We start from the raw sequence: 16,656 nt of genomic DNA, 5'->3' as shown, positions 1-16,656 counted from the left end.
TTCAGCCATTAAATTTTATGCGAGGTGGTCCAGACCCTGTTAGTCACCCATGTCTAAATAGAGTGTGTATTGGGGCAGCAGAGGTATAATATGGACTAAGTGGGGGATTGTGTTTATGGAGATGGAGAGTTTTGGGAAGCTACAATGCACATTTTTGTCATTAAAAGTAGCTTCATCCTTATGGCACAGGTGATGTGCAATAGTGTTTTATATGTGAGAGCAAGGTGTGTAGAATGAGACTGTGCCTTCCGTTAAGTTGTGAAGGTGTGATATGCGAGAGGAGAAATGGATTAGCTGTACAAACAATGTCTACTGTCTGGGTTCCATCTATGCACAACGGATCAGTGCTATGTTTTGCAGGTGTCTAAGGGATAGATGAATTCATACTACTCACCCTCTGATAGGTTTTTAGAGCGAGCGATTGCCATCCTTGGTTCCTTCTAGTGCGACAAGAAGGTCCCCATTTCATGATTACATGCAGCGGCATGGCACATCCTCCTGTGCTTTAGAGTTACACGTGCGAGGGGTCCGAGGTGCCGATTTACCTCCTACCTGTTGATCAGCTTGAATTTCCCAAGGTGTGTTTTAAGTGCGGTGCATTGCCCACCCTTCAGGACCATGTGAGTGCAATACCTGGCCCCCTGTCAGGATTTGTTCCGGGTGCAGGTTGTTGGAGTGACTGCATAAGTCCTCCATTTGTGCTTGGTATCCCACAAGGAAGGCAGGCTGGCAGAGCAAAGTGGTTGAAAGGAAAGAAGGTGACTAGTATCTGACAGAAGGGCAGGTGGGGGAGTTTGTGGGTGGGGTGGTTAGAGTGGGGGGGCACTGCATGGTGAAATGTGTGTGTGTCTGTGTGTGTGGCGGCGAGTGGGCCCGGGAGGGTAGGGAGGACAGCCAGGTTTTGAGGGCTTTCCTGAAGGCCAGGTGATCCTCTGAGAAAGAGCATGGGCGAGTGCCAGAAAGTCTGTGTGAGGACAGAGAAATGGGCACCTCCTAATCTGGAGAACTTGAAAGGATGGACTACCAGTAGGTGTGCGTAGCCTGTTCCGAGAATTCTGGTGGGACGTAGCGAGTGAGCTTGTTCTGGAGGAATTGTAGGTCTTTCTTGTGAATTGCCCAGTGACTAATGCACATGGCTTTGAAGGAGGCCCGATGGCTGATGGGCAGACAGTGGAGTGTCCCGAGTGTGGGGGAGATGTGTTCACTGGGGGAAGAGTGCAAGGAGGATCGTTGCTGCAGAGTTTTTAATCATTTTGAGCTTTCTGAGTTGGTATGTAGGGGCGCCTAGGTAGAGGGAGTTAGAATACGGTGTTGATTGGCATGGTAGGAGCTGTCAAGCCATAGTGCTTTAAAGGTGTAGGCAATGCTATAGGAGTGTGCGCCCTGGCAGGACAAGCCTTCTGTATTACCTGCCTATAATCATTAGCAACTGTAGGTTAGACATACAAAGTGTTAGGCTGTCACTAGCACTACCCTTTTTACACCCTCTTGGAGAATAGTTCCAGTTATTATGGTGGTATTTGTCAGTATGTAAAATGTAAGTATCTTAAGAATTCAGTAGCAGAGTTACTTTACCTTATCCTTTGTTAAATGGGCCAGCATATGTCTTGACTCTTCATGATTTTAAGTGTGCCTGTGCTGTGGTGCACCAATTCATAAGAAATAGCCTTTCTGTAAGGGATGGAGTGGACTGGCTTTTAGATGGGGCAAAGGGGTACAGAAGGCAACCCCACCCCGACCCCCGACTCCCTGTCAAAAGACAAGTCTAGTCATTTGCATTTGTTGGCAGCGTTCCCATATGGACACATTCATATAGCACAGCTGCAAAACACGTGTTGTGCCAAGTTATTGTTGAAGGGGACAGGAAAGTGTATATATCTTCTCAACCTAGCTTTTATTTAAGCTTTGCATGCCGCAATTGAAAATCAAATCTCTAATCATTGGAGTGTAGTCTTATGATGCATGACGGATCATGTTAATTGAAGCATAAATCTTACGCATGTATTTTCAAATACTTTGCATGACATTCACTCAAACATCTTAACTTTTGTCTGCTGTGCTTTCTCCTAATCTCTACAGATGCATGCACAATTGCTATCTGCTGCCCACATCTGTGGTTGCTGTGATGTCTACTCACCTTTTTTTCTTTTTTAAATAGTTACAAGGTCTTAACTTAAAATAGGCTAATATCAAAAAGATTGTCAAAACAAGTATCACAAATTTGGAACCAATGTTTTGCTGTTTGATATTGATATAATATTGGTTTCTTTTAAAACTCCCAGTTATGTCAATGGAGTAGCAATGGATTTTTGATTTGAATCCTGCAATTAAGACTCTTTTTCACATTGACAATCTAAAATGTGTGCACCCCTTTTCTGTCCCTGGTAAGCATGCTATTTGATCGTTGCTAAGTAGTTTGAGATTGATGCTGCAAAGACATTGCAACTTAATGTTGTCTTTGCCTGCTATTAGGGTGACAGGGGGATCCTGGACCACCTCGGATTCCCGATTGGTACCTACTAAGTCTCAAAGAAATAGGATGTCCAGGTAAGATAACCTACCATTGCGCACGGAAAGGTATGATAGACCCCTACCTTTTAACTTTTTTCAAGACTAAAATGTTGAAAGGAAACCAGATGAATATGGAATAGCCAAGCATGTGATTGCCTTTCTAGGGACGAAATGCGACAAAGAAAAGTGGCTGATAGCAGTGGAAAGTAGAATTCATTTTGAGAAATGCTGGCTACAATGCAAATGGTCTTTAGTTTGATTTTAATTTATTTTGCCGCTATTTGAATTTGGTTCCAAGAGTTCTATTGCGTCACATTTTGTATATTTATAAGCTACTGTTATTTTTATTTCAAGTTAATGCAGGTTTTGTACAATCCTCTGAGGATGCTACAACCACTAACCCTAGGGGGGGAAAAGCTAAAACGCCTACCAAGAAGGTGAAGACAAACCTCTTAGTGTAGGTAACATGGTCACGGCGACAAGGCTTAACTCTCGGTAGGAGTAGTACATTTAGTCAACACACAACTCTTGAAAATACACTACTACTCTGATGCACTGAAAATGATCTCCTTTAATTAAATAATACATATAAACTATTAGTGAAAATAAGTACTTTGGGTTATAATGCAAAAAGATACCAGCATATTCTAAAAAACAGTAATGCCTGTGCAGGAATCTAAATTAGAATTGTAGGACCAGTAGCTAAACACAGCTCCTGGGTATCCTCCATTAACCAGTGAGCAGGAGGCATCACTGGCCAACTAGGAGCTGGTAAATGGACGTCTTCATATCTAATTTCCACATAAGATGTAAACGTACATTTTGTCCATTATGTATGACCCCTTATGATTTGTCGTATAGACGTGCCCTAATGCTTATTCATAAATTGTCCTAGGTTAATGTCACACAGGTATGTTTTTTGAGCATCAGTTGAGCATCAGTTGGCCTGGGAAGCCAAAAGTAGCTGCTGGTAGCTGTTGCTGTCAAGCTAACCAGGATCTTCTGGATGGATAAATATGTAATAAATCACTTCCACCTAAAAACAAACACATACTGTATTTTCATTGGTACGTCCTAAAGCATTGTCACAGGCACACACAATATGTTACAGGTAGAGAGAGAATGAAACAATTGTAAACCCTAGCCAATGACTTACAAGGATTAGTACAACATTTTGATTTGATTTATCATTTCTTACGCACACCAAACGGAATGAACTGCATTCGGGCGAAGATATTCACTTCATACCAGACATAAAGTAGTCTGTACGTAATACAGACACAGCAGTTTTATTTAAATAGAAAGGTTTTTAATCTTTTCCTTAAGAGAGCCATAGATGGACCGGCTCGAACATCCAATGGTAGCTGGTTCCGAATTTTTGCACCAACCACCACAAATCTTCGGTCTCCCTTGTATACCTTTTTTGTGCGAGGTATGCACATGAGAAATTTATTTTCAGATCGTAAATTTCTGGTTGGGTGGTAAGTACTCACTTTTGCTGCGAGGTATCCCGGTGCCAGACATTAATGCACCTGAACATCAGGCATGCCACCTTAAATTGAATGCGGTCCTCGACCTTCAACCAGTGTAGGGACCTGCGGAAATCAGTTAAATGGTTCTGTTTGCCTAGGTGTCCAATTAGCCTAAGTGCTGCGTTCTGGGCTCTGCCCCCACCACTGCCTGGTCTGCCTTGGGGATATATGGAAGCACATTTCTTGATACCCGTAATGAATGGTAAACTGCCTTCACTTTCGCTCCCACTTGAGCTTCCCCACCTAGATTCTTGCTGGAGGCACCCTAAGTTCTTAACTTAGAGTAACACAACTCTTCCCCTTGTATCCGAGGGGTGGCAGTTGTCTCTCAGGAGTCATTTTTCCCTCTGGACTGAACAATGAGTTCGGTTTTTGAGGCGTTCAGTTGTGGTTGATTCTCTGGCATCCAGCTCTTGATTTCTCATACATAGGTCAATTTTTTCGAAAGCATCAGCAAAGTTGTCAATCTCGATGTGGATTTGGGTATCTTCTGCGTAAGAGTGGAATTGTAGGCCGTGTCTCCTCCAAAATATTAAATACTGGGCGAGTATAGATTAAAAATCAGAGAGAGAGCTGATCCCTTTGGAGTGCAGTCTGGTGGCCCACCATATCGAAGGCTGCGGACAAGTCAAGCATTAATAATGTGGTGGGCTTACCTCTGTCCGCAGCCTCCAACAAGTCATCCTGGACGGTCAGCAGTGCCGCCTCTGTCCCAAACTTGTGTCTGAACCCGGACTGGAGTCCGTCCAGGGGATCTGTTATCAACAAATGCCTTGGAATTGACCACAAACTACATTTTCCAGTATTTTAGTCAGCCAACATAAGTTGGCCACTGGACGGTAGTTTTATGAAGTATGGGATCCAGGATAGTTTTTTAGAAGGGGATTCACAATTGCTCTCTTTAATGCCAGCAGAACCACCGCCTCCTGTAATGATTTATTAACAAAAGTGGTCACAAAAGGCGTAATATATACGAACCATGTCTTTTGCCAAAATGGCCGGCATTGTAAACGTCTGGTAATTGGTTGGCTTAAGTTGGAGTATTAGGTCCTGTATTGCTTCTTTGTTTACTGACTGACAAATTGAAGTTTCCATTTCTGTCTATCTCCACCATATTGCTTTCTGCTGTGGGCGTTGCTTCAAGTGCCCTTTCATTGGCAATATTTTCTTGAATGTCTAATCTTTTTTTCAAAGAAGAGGTTGAATGTTTTAGCTGCTTCTTGTGTATACACAGTCGGCACCGTCATAAAAATAGGGCTCCTGAATCTAGGACTACATCGAATAGCGTCCTAGATTGATTTCCTGCCAGTTCAATTTCTTTATGGAGAAAATCTTTTTTATACTCAAAGCATATAAAATAGCATTGTTTGAGGCTATCTTTTGCCTTAATTGCTTAATTTTCTGATTTAGAAATCCTCCATTGTCCAATTGCCTGGCGAACCTGTTTCTGCATCAGTTTCAGTGCAGGTACAAACAATGAGTTTAAGGGGGGGCATATTTGTCACAAATTTCCTGGAAAATGGCTGACCCTTTCGTAAAAAATTCTTCACATGTGTGTACGATCTAACTTGGCCAGTCTTCCCTGGATGTCTTCACCCGGAATTTTAGCAAGGTCTGCTGCCTTTCTTGTCCAACGGCATGCTTTCTTGCCTACCATCTATTGGGGGTTACAGCTCCCACTAATCCACATAGCTGGGCCTTGTGGTCTGACCAGAGAAGGGGGATTGTCTTGAGGAAGCGCACACCCTTACTTCTAGCTGCTATCGGATCCAAACAATGCCCTTTATTGTGCGAGGTTGATTTTGACATCATTTCCAGGCCATGATTATCTAAAAGCTCGATCAGGGCCACCGAATTGAGGTGTGCCTCATCTTCAATCCAAACATTCCAATCCCCCACGCATGACAGTTCTTTATGCCTTTAGCAACAGTTATCTGATTCATGCATTTCGAGGGGGAAAACATATTTGCTAGAAGTAGTTGTATGTTACACTTGCAGTACCATGGAAGAACTCCATATAAAGACTTTAAAAGGCAATTAAGTCATGGTTAAGTACTAAAAATATCACACTTGGTCCAGAGCTCACTGACTCATTAGGGGATCCAGGAATCGTTTTTCCAGTGATGGGTAAGTTACCCCAGAGTCACTTATAGGAGAGTTCCAAGTTCATTTACAGTTCCATTGGCATGAATGGAAGAAAGTTGAAGGGTCACCCACTTTAATGGAGATAAGTCAGTTTGATCCTACAGGTGTGGATTCTGTGACATGCAATCTGAACAGCCCAGGAGACCCCAAAGTATTGTTCCAGTAGTTGGCAGATGTACCCAGGCCCAAGAGCAAGAAGCAGCAGAACCTTTGGACCCCAATAGCACTCTGTGGGAAATGCGATAAAGACTTGCATCCAAGGAATTTCTTCCATGAACAGGGTAACACTTGGGGGTGAGTATCGCATAATCGCTTATTGAAGGACCTAGAGGTATGTAATCATGTTAGCAGTTTAGCAAAAACTGTTCCAGTGACCTGAAACAATCCGGCTAGTGGACAGCTTTTTCCCCACAGGTGTGGTTTGCGGGATTCGGTTGTGTAGGACTTGAAACCTGGCCCAACGAAGGCCCCAGCAACACAGGAAAGAAACAAAGACTCGTCCCAGGGTCTCCACCTTAAAGCCAAGAGTGAAAACTCCCATGAGAGGGACTCAAGAGTGGAAGAGAGAACCCCACGAAACTGCTCCAGCATCAGGGTGAACAAAAGAAGGCAGCAGTATGGTAGCAAAAGGTCCCAGCACCGTAACAGCTAGTCACTTCTCTGATGTCCCAAACTGAAGAGCTGTGGATAGTTGAGATTTCAACCACCTTCTGGACTTCTGCAGTGACACCCTGTCAATTAGAAGATTCTGGTGGTAATCTGTGACTGGTGGCGTGGAAACCGGTTAAGAAACTATTGCTGTGTAGGGCTCAACCCAGCAGATGTGACACTGAGGAGACTCCCGTAGGCCCGACTGGACATCTGAGGGGAAAAAAACACCACAATATGCCCAAACCACTGTACCTAGCCAGTGTGGTCAGGTAAGGATGTTGAACTTCAATAAAGGTGCGAATGGCAGCAAAAATCTCCTTCCACAGGTCAACAGACCTATTTATTTATTTAGTTATGGATTGATTTATTCATTGGTCATTTGTTAGGCGGTTATACAATTAGCAAAAAACTGTTTCAAAGCACCCACAGGGCAGGGACAGGGGTAGGTAGACCATGAATTTCAACAAAGATAAATAATTGAATTAATAGCACAAACAAATAATGAGAAGAACGCAGTGTGAGACTAAACTACTATGCCTTGTGAGTGTTCAGAACGTGCAAGTGCAGAGGGGAGGGGCAGGCTAAGGGATAGTTGCTGTGTTGCTCATGGAGAAGTGCTCATGGAGAAGTGCTCCGGGTGAAGTGCTTAAGAAGAGAAATAAGGTAAGTGCACCCTCCCGTGGGAGCCTAAGTAAGTGCAGTAAAATAGACCGCGGCTTCCGGCTCATTAGCAGGAAACTGAGGGAGCACCAGGGGACGGACAAAGCCTGCATACCGTTGCCAATCCCTAAGAAACTGAGGGTCAGATGATCAATCATGATGTTTTAGTAAGACTGCCAGTCAGCCTTAGCCACCCCCACAGGAAGTGAGGGTTCCGGGACCTATGCTGACCCAAACTCGTATGGTGGCTGCCATGATGTTCCCAAAGAGCCCACATGATGAGAGCAGCCATTTTGAGCATGCCTTGTGATCACCTAGACAAAGGAAAAACCTGAAACACAAATTAGCTGAGATCAGGATTAAAGAAAAAACATTGGTACTCCACCCAATGTAACATATTGGTAGCCATTGATCAATGCAGTAAAATGGTTTGCGCCCTTGGTGTAGCGAAAACTAAAGTATAGCATCCATGAACGCACTCCCTGAAACCTGTGTAGTGTGATATTTGCCCTAGGGTAAAAAGTGGGCGCATGAGGCACTCTTAGAACTGGATGCCTTATGGGGCGACCCAATGCAAAATACCTTATACAAGGTAAAAAGTGACTTCATGGCAGTGGGACAGCCGAAGCACCCCTGCTGAACACCTAAAAGATATCAAGGAACCAAAATAGGGGAAAAACAAATTTAAGGGCCCCAAAAAGTGGCCAAGAATCTCCCAAAAACTGAATTATTGGTTTTACTTGCGGGGTTCAAAAGTAAAGTGCAGTACAAATGAATGGAGGCATTTGTTGAAAAATCACTAACAAAGTGGAAAACGATTAACCAAGGCTTTCTGGAAAAGAAGAAAAAAGGAAAATATTATGTAGAAATTAAGTGAACTGTGTTTTGAAGTAAATGGTAAATTTTGTTAAATCCACCAGCTTTTTAAAAAATGTTCATTTTATTGTGAAACGCAGTCTGTATTTTCGCCCTAGAAAAGCACAACACAGTGCAATTTCTCCAAAGTAGTTATCTCAATAATGAATGCAACCATGTGCCACCCAAACCATGTACAGTCGAGCATGCATAAGCAGATCAGCAAGAGACTATAATAGCATGAGGTTTTTCGAATTCAGGAATCCCTTTCAACAGCTGTTTTATCCAGCATTATTAATCATAGGATTGTAGTGCTAATTAGAAGGCATTACAACTGACCATCCATCGGTCTTAACACATGAGATTAGCATTCTTTGCGTGTCAAACGAAGCATTCAAGGAAGGCATTGCAGACGTTTAGATTAAGGGACTCTGAAGCTCTTGACCAAGCATCACTATCTCCATGGTTTCCATTTTCGTCAGCTAGTCTTGCACCAGAAGATTTCTTTTGACTTTCCAGTTTTGTAGTATTAATTTTGTCCCTACTGCTAGATGTTTCTTGAACCATGGTTTGTGTGGCGGGTTGAACATTTCTAAACCAGGTGAATCATTGAACAAAATTGGTTTTAAGCCCAGGCATATGCCTGTTACTAGCACCATATTTATTCCTTTGCCGTGATCTTTCCGAGACCTTAATGCTCTGGGAATTGAGGACTGTATGTACGTCTCCGTAACTCTTTCCTTGCAGTACTGCCAACATTTGGCACGTTGTCCGCAAGCTTTGCTCTGTGCATGTAGTGAGGCGTCTGTACAATCAGTGACATATTTTGTGCTGCCTTAGCCGATCCGTCTTTTAGGGAGTTTTTCAAACGTCCACCTTAGGTTGGACTGTAGAAGATTTACTCTCCGGTGCCTTTTATCTTTAGTCCACTGTCTATAGAGCATCTTTTCTGTGATAAATTCTGCCACAAATATTTGTGAATAGCGGGTGCAGCTCTAGGTTAGTTTGCACACATCTTATGTTCGTATTAACTCCTTATGGAACAGCTAAAGACACAATATGTGATTTGAAATAGTAGAAAGAGCATGGCTAATGTTGTGTGCGTCAGTAATAGGCAATCTGTTAGGAGTAGGTTGTGCATTCACAGACAGGTTGTGTGCTGTGATTGATGTTCAGTCCTGGTTCTCCAACATACTATGCAGGAATTCAATTAAAGCCGTCTTCCGCTCAGCAAGCCCCATTAGCACATAATCAGATTGGTCCTGTATTCTTGGACATATGTTAACTCTGTTTTTTAGATGTGCTGTAGTTGTATTCAAAGTTGAGTTTGAGTTTGTTTCTTGGATTACAGGAACCCTATCGTCAATTGAAGTCCAGCAAAACCAAGAACATTTCAAGACACGTGTGCAACATTTCTTTTTTTCTATCCTGATGAAGGCTGTTGAATTTTGTTCTGCGGATACTAGGGATGGGTTAACCTCCATTTATTTTGTACTCTGAAACACCCTTGACGACCTGCTTTAAAGGATTAGCAATGACTGAATTATTCACTCTTTTATGGTGCATCCTAAGGTGATGGCAACAGCTGTGGAAATTGAGCTTTTCACAGCATGGTCAATTCTACTTCTGTATACCCATAAGCCAGTATTACTAGGCTTGTGCATTCATAGTGGAAGGGGTTGATATGGATCTAGAGCTTTTCAATGTTTTTTTTTCAATTGTTGGTATTAATTGATGCATTTTGCACTTTATGAACGATTGTTTAACATTTCCACTTCAATAGGTTTCCTCACCCTCACACAGGTGGATTTAGTGGTATTTTTGTTTGGATGTTGTTTTTTAATCCTTTTTTTGTATTATCGGGGTATGAATCAAGTGATTTTTATTTTTTATTTTTAATATATCAGTTTGTTCCAATATTTGTTTAGTGTGAACACTGGAGATACTGTCCAGATGAAAGAATATCTGCTATCAGGACTTTGTGCATTGGTGCTTGCATAGAGCCAGGTTATCTACGTCCTATTTATTTTTTAAGAGTGTCGATTCCCCTGTTTGCGTAGGTGTCCCTCCTCTGAGAGATGTACATTAAGGGGTGAAGGAGATTTTTTATATGTATATATGTATGCCAAATGCCCTCTCCCTATGAGACCCCAGCACATTTTGCTGGGCTCCTGGATATTTTGTCTGCTCTCATGAATGAGGGTAAGCTTTTTTTTCTCATTCATTATTTTTGCTCGGACCATTGCAACCCTGTTGATGTTTTTACTTTATTTAATGGAGTCCTGCTTTCCTCCATATTTTCTAAGGCATCTGTGATTCACTTGTGCAGCACACAGCACCTTTTGTGCAGCGTTGCTGGGAGCACTCTGAGCTTTTCTATTTATATTTTATTTTCCTTGCGAGAACACCCGTTTCCAAGGATGGAGCGATACTTTTTATCCTTGCCTTTTTCTTTTGTGAGATCAACACACACCAATTTATGTGGAGTGCTGAGGGGTTACATAGTATCCCCTTTTTCACTGCTCCTGTAACCTTTCTGTTAAGTGACGAGCATAACTGAATGGGTTGTGGCAGTGGACATGTTCTAGCAACTTCTGTGTATTTTTCCTAACCTGGCTTTGTTCACATCCACAGTAATACACTGAAGGGTCACCATTGATCCAAAATGGTGGCTTCTTTCTTTTTCCACCATTTCTTGTATGCTTGTCCTTTTTTGGTCCTCCTTCTGCCGTCCTTGGTGGGAAGGCCCTGTTTTGACCTTAGTCTTCGGTGGGAATCCTTTGTGAAGCCCGCTGAGGCTCCAGTGTGTCTCTGAGCACAGGATGCAGGGAAGGAGTCCGAAGGTCTGCTGTTCTTTGTCTCCTGGGATGCCTGCCTGGCACCAGTCCCAACTGGGAAGCTGGCTGTCCTAAAAGGACCGCCAGCCCCCAAAGTTTGAAAGTTGCATGACAGTTGATTGGCTGGGTTCCTGGATAAAAGACAAAAAAAGTCGACCACTGGAACAGAAGAACCAAAGAAGACTACCAGAGATGCCTGCAGCACCTTCCAGTGAACAAACTCTCCCAAATATTGGGTGGACTCCTTCCGGACCTCCAAAGTCAAGATTCCCCCCCCCCACACACACACACCCTCTTCCCCCACCAGTCCCCTCACCAGAGTATAGGACTGAGCAAGCGAGGTGAATCATTCGGACGAGAACTGTTCTTTATTGGAGTCTGTGAAAAGACTGCCAAACCACAGGTCAGTGTTTGACCACGAAAAATCCTTTGCTGGGGGCCCCTTTCTCTGCTGCGAAATCCCTTCCAGAGTTCTTCATTTCGTCACCACAACCAATGATTGTGTGAGTCCACCGCTGCTACATCATGAAGGTTTCCAGCTGCAACTGCTTCATCCCTCCTAAGGTACTGTGGGGCTCAGGGTAATACTTAACTAGAGACTTTCTTTCGCTCCTTTGTTGCTGGGGGGCCAATTCCCTGTTAGGACTGGGCAAACGTGTATGTGAGAGCAACCAAACACTAGTGCGCATACACCAAGCCTTTCCTGGCCAACAAAAGCTTGATATCCTTTGAACTTTGCCTTTTCTACAGCTGTGCCTGATCTGCTTTCCCTCCAATCTTGACTTTGAATAACTCATACCTAGGTAGGGATGGACTGCCAAAGCCTTAACACCTCTTTAAAATTATTATGAATCTTGAAAAGTACTGACTTGCTATTGTTAATCTATTTTTATTGCTACAGCTGAATATTTTGAGTTCCTATAAAAGTGGTTTTACTTACTTGTGAATTTCATTAATCAATAAGTCTTTCCATTGTGGTTTACTCACCTGAAATATTGCATTGGTTTTCAGTTGTGTTTATTAGCTTTATAATAGTGCTTACATATCTGAAAATATATCTTTACCTTGTGTATATAAAATAAATACCTATTTTGATATAACTACATATGCCTAGGTGTTTCTTTGGGCCTATTTATGCAATATGTTCTTTATACCTACCTGCAACTCACATCTTCCGCCTAAGAAAAGTCTGGATGCTCTGCCATAGTACCAAAACCTTGAGCAGTAGAGACCTATACTAGATGTTACGGCTCTGTATACCAAGGGGATAGTGTTATTAAGTCCTCACATAAGTGGACTTGAGTAAAACTGTCCTAACGGTGACCTTTTTGAGGTTAGACTCACACTTGGGACACAGGGCCTCAACTCTCAGTATAGGCCTGAACCCCACACGTTTTGTTGGTAGCAATGACTGAGCAACCAGACTTACCTTAGGAGGGAGGGAGGAAGGGACTGTAGGGAGGTACAAATAACTTGTACACATAGGCCCAACGAAACACTGACAAGCTGAATGGTGTCATAAATAAATATACACACTAAAGCAAAGATAATTCTTCAATAAGGCAAGTACTATAACACTCAATAAGCACATAGAAGAACCAATAAGTAAGTAAAGCACGTTTGTAATACTTTGAGAATGGCAGTATGCAATAAAGGTAAGTAAAATACTTCTGTAATTGTTTCAGGTAAGAATGAATGGAACACAACCAACATATACAGCAGGTAGATACTTTTCAACCATTGTAATACTTTTCTCAGTGTCCTAACTCTTTAGAAGTCCATTCCTATCTAGTTGAGTCTCAGAGTCAGATTGGAGGGCAGAGCAGGCAAGGCACAAGCTGCAGAAAGTCAGTAGTTCCAGATGGAGACTTCTGTAACAAGTAAGCAAAGCTTTGCTTTTCTGTTGTAAAATGGGTTCAGGGATCTTCGGAGAAGACTCCTTGAGGGCACACAGGCGTTGGGCCTGGGGGAGCGTGAATGGGTGAAATCCCAAACGCACAAATCCCTACTCCAGCAACACAGGAGCAGCAAAGCAACTCTAGGTAAGTTCTACCAAGAGTCTTGCAGTACCGTAAACACGAAGAAGAGGATGCAGCACGATGCCCGTGCGATGCAGCAGTAGACCTGGTCTCTGGATTCTTGGTCAGGCGGACTAAAGCAGGGACGCTGAAATGGATCTCGCAGCAGCAGTCTAGTGACGAGGCTCCAGGCAAAGGTCCAGGAAAAGGATCCTTCGTGGTCCTGTGATTTTTGGCACCCTTTTCAAAGCAATAGTGCCGATTTTGTCTTGCTTTCTCAGTCCAGCACTTTGGGTAGGGGACTTCAAGGAGTGGTAACTTGCCTCTGGAGGTCTGGAAGTAGTCCACCAAAGTTTTGGGCGGGTTCGATCTTAGCATGGTGAAATGCTGCGCAATGGCCACAGGTCCCTGTGTATTTTCAGTTTACAGCCGCTGAAGGTCACATCTCGTTGTAGGATGGCTCGAAATGCAGGTAGTCTTGAGACTGATTGGTCCCACAAGGAGAGTCCTTTTCAGGGCTCTCCTGATGCTTGGAAGGAGGAGGGTTCAGACAGCAGCGGCTACTCCGAAGACATCTCTGGTTATCTGGAAGTGGCTGTGGGCATGTCTCCTCTTCTACCTCGTGATTCTTCAGTTCTAGTAGTCTGTTTGCCTTCAGCCTCAGGATCCATGCCTCTTATGCAGGAACCCAGCCCCCATACACCATTCAAACTGTGGGTGGTGGCTGTCCGTTCAGGGGCAACCAGCAACACCGCATAGAGAGTGCTGTGTGTCTCAAAGGTCAATGGCACATGCCACTAAACTTGGAGGAAAGCACGAGTTCAAGAAAAAGATATGAAATTCAAAAGGATACCAAAGATAGGGTAAACGAATGAGTGAGTGTAGAGAAAGAGAACTGACGAAATCCAGTAGTGCAGCAGAAAGTGCTGGGTGGCTCTCAGGTGAAGGAGTTTTCACATAAAAATGCAAAATCTACCTAACACTGTCATACTAACATTGGCTAGGAATCTTTCATGATATTTGCTGTTGAATCCAACCATGAATCTAGCATCCTATTACATTTGTATAGGCACTTCTGCTTCTGAACAGTACATCTCAGTTTGTTTTCGAATAAACAGTTTACTGGAAGTAGTAAATATGTTCTCAACCTCTGCAGGTCCATTGCCATCCAATGCAAAATGTTCACTTTTAGCAGAGCACGCCTAGGTTTGGCGATAGAACCATGTCTATTTCTCAGAGACATTGAACTCCCTTCTTAAGGAGCAACTTGTGTACAGTTGGACACACATGACTGCTTGGTCATTCCATCAGTATCCCTTCAACATCTTCCCTTCGATCTTCAAAGAGTTGTTCATGATGGGTGCATAACTTGACCTCCACATATATGCTTTATTAGAGGTGAAACTTGCTGCAATAATGTAATATTCTGGCGACTATCTAAATATCAGTAGGTGTTTGACAACAGCTTTCAGAATCTGCTGTCTTTTTTCAGTAAGGCTTTCAAATTCTGTGCCCACCAAGTTTGGCATCTCCTGCATGTATGTCTAGACGACTCACTTTACTTGCAGCAGGTCAAACCTTTGCTGGTATAGTTCAAAGTTAGATAGGCCAAACCCTCCCAGCTGATCTGGAGGGTGTTGCATCTCTCAAAGTAACAGTATTTTCTACTCACAAAGAAACTGTTAGTTAATGGGCTAGATGGTGATATGTTGTACATTAGATCTTGACATGTACGTTATTGAAGGTATCAGCAAAATATTCATTTAAATAACCTTCAGGTTGCCCACAGGTTCAGATTTGGATAGCTTTGCCTTACGTTACAGACTCTCAAAATTGCTCTGTCGTACTTGATAATTGCAGAACCTTTTTTTGGAAAATGTATCCTCTGGTATTTGAAGCAGTCCCTCTCCCATTCAATACCACAGTTGCGCGCATGGTGAGCAATTGCACAATTACAATTTTAAATGTTGCCCGACATGCTTGTTGGGTAAGATTTTCATTTCCATGATCAATTTCCGCACCTGTGTCCACCTCAGAACATTTTGCTTGGACTTGATTATTTTACCTTGTCCCTGGGTGAAGGGAATCTTTTTCCCATCACCTAGTCTTTTACTCTTTTTATGAGTGACCTTTTTATGTCTCTCCAGTTCTCTTTGCAATCCTGTTGTAATTGTTATATTGCTTCCAGCCTCCTCGGGGGAATGCCCACCCTTACCCATTATTGTCTCTAGTTTCTTTTCTGTTTCGTGCAACTCGTGCGTTATTCCACCTTGTAGGCCCTTGGATTTAGATATTGCTGCTCCCCTCACCACCACCTTAAATGCCTCCCATAATGTGGCAGCTAATTCTACACTCAGTGTTATGTTCAAAGTATTCTACTGTTTCCTTCCTCGGGTTGTCCCTGACCACTGTATCTTTCAAAGCTTCGGCCCTAAGTCTCCATGTCGGGATCCGCACTCTGGGTGGCGAGGATTGCATGCTATAATCAGTGGCGAGTGGTCTGAGAGGACTCTCGCTTTGTATTCCGACTGCACTAGTTTCCCTGTCAACTCCAGTGCAGCAAATATGTAGTCTAACCGCGTGTGCAGGTTTTGTGGGGCCGAGTAGTGGGAATATTGCCTATCCTGTGGGTGGTGCATCCGCCATACGTCCACCAGACGAAAATCACTCCGTAGGGTCCTCAGGGCTCTAGCTACTGGGGTAGGCTTTTCTATCTTCCCATCTGATTTATCAACCCTGGGATCTAAAGTCCCCATCCCATATAACTGCCCCCCCAATATATGGACTGATCTTGCTGTATAGAGTTCTGAAATAGCTGGTAGCATCCTGGTTCGGGGCATACGTGTTGATAATAATCAGCTCACTATTTTCCACTAATCCTCTTATTGCACCATCCTCCCATCTGGCTGGTAGACTGCAACAGCTTAAAAGGGACATGTGGTGCTATCCATGTAATAACTCCTGTGGCATACACCGAATATGTTGCGCCTATGGTGGTCCCTCTCCATTTCCTCCCCACCACTTCCTATTTTTCTTTTGTCAGGTGAGTTTCCTGTAATAAAGCAATGTCAATTCTCTGTCTCTTCAAATACATCATGACCTTGTTCCTCTTCAAATAATTGAGCCCTCTGACGTTCCAGGTCGCTATCTTGAGGTCTCCCATCTTATCCGTACCCTGTTGCACCCCTGTCCTCCCTTGTCTTCTGCCCCATGCTTAGTGGTGTATAGGTGTAAGCTTGCTCCCCAACTTTTAACACCCCTTCTAGCTCCCCAACTCCCTCCCAACGCCCCACCCTATTCACTCGAACTATCTCACCTCCCTTCCCTGTACCTCCCAAATGTTGCCCAGCTCCATCCCTGGATCTCAGGCTATACCGCATCTAGCCCTTTCTCGGTGTAACTGCTACTTGCAGCTCAGCATGAGGATACCGTACGATCAGGATCTCG

The 16,656-nt window shown here is 43.4% G+C and overlaps 1 protein-coding gene across 4 annotated transcripts in view; it reads left to right on the top strand.

Annotated features, from left to right (window-relative positions):
- Nucleotides 1–16,656, top strand: part of IL6ST (interleukin 6 cytokine family signal transducer) — a 612,349-nt gene that overhangs the window by 177,135 nt on the left and 418,558 nt on the right. For 3 of the 4 annotated variants that reach the window (XM_069627291.1, XM_069627293.1, XM_069627292.1), the window contains one exon: nt 2,473–2,547. The exons of the other annotated variant lie outside the window; for it this stretch is intronic. In XM_069627291.1, the coding sequence (XP_069483392.1) occupies nt 2,473–2,547 (75 nt within the window). The remainder of the gene's footprint in view (nt 1–2,472; nt 2,548–16,656) is intronic. 4 annotated transcript variants of the gene reach the window in all.

This window comes from Ambystoma mexicanum, chromosome 6p (assembly GCF_040938575.1).
Source record: "Ambystoma mexicanum isolate Mex_15411 chromosome 6p, UKY_AmexF1_1, whole genome shotgun sequence".
NCBI lineage: Eukaryota > Metazoa > Chordata > Amphibia > Caudata > Ambystomatidae > Ambystoma > Ambystoma mexicanum.
The sequence above is the reverse complement of the archived record's forward strand: the minus strand, read 5'-3'. Positions and strand labels throughout refer to the sequence as shown.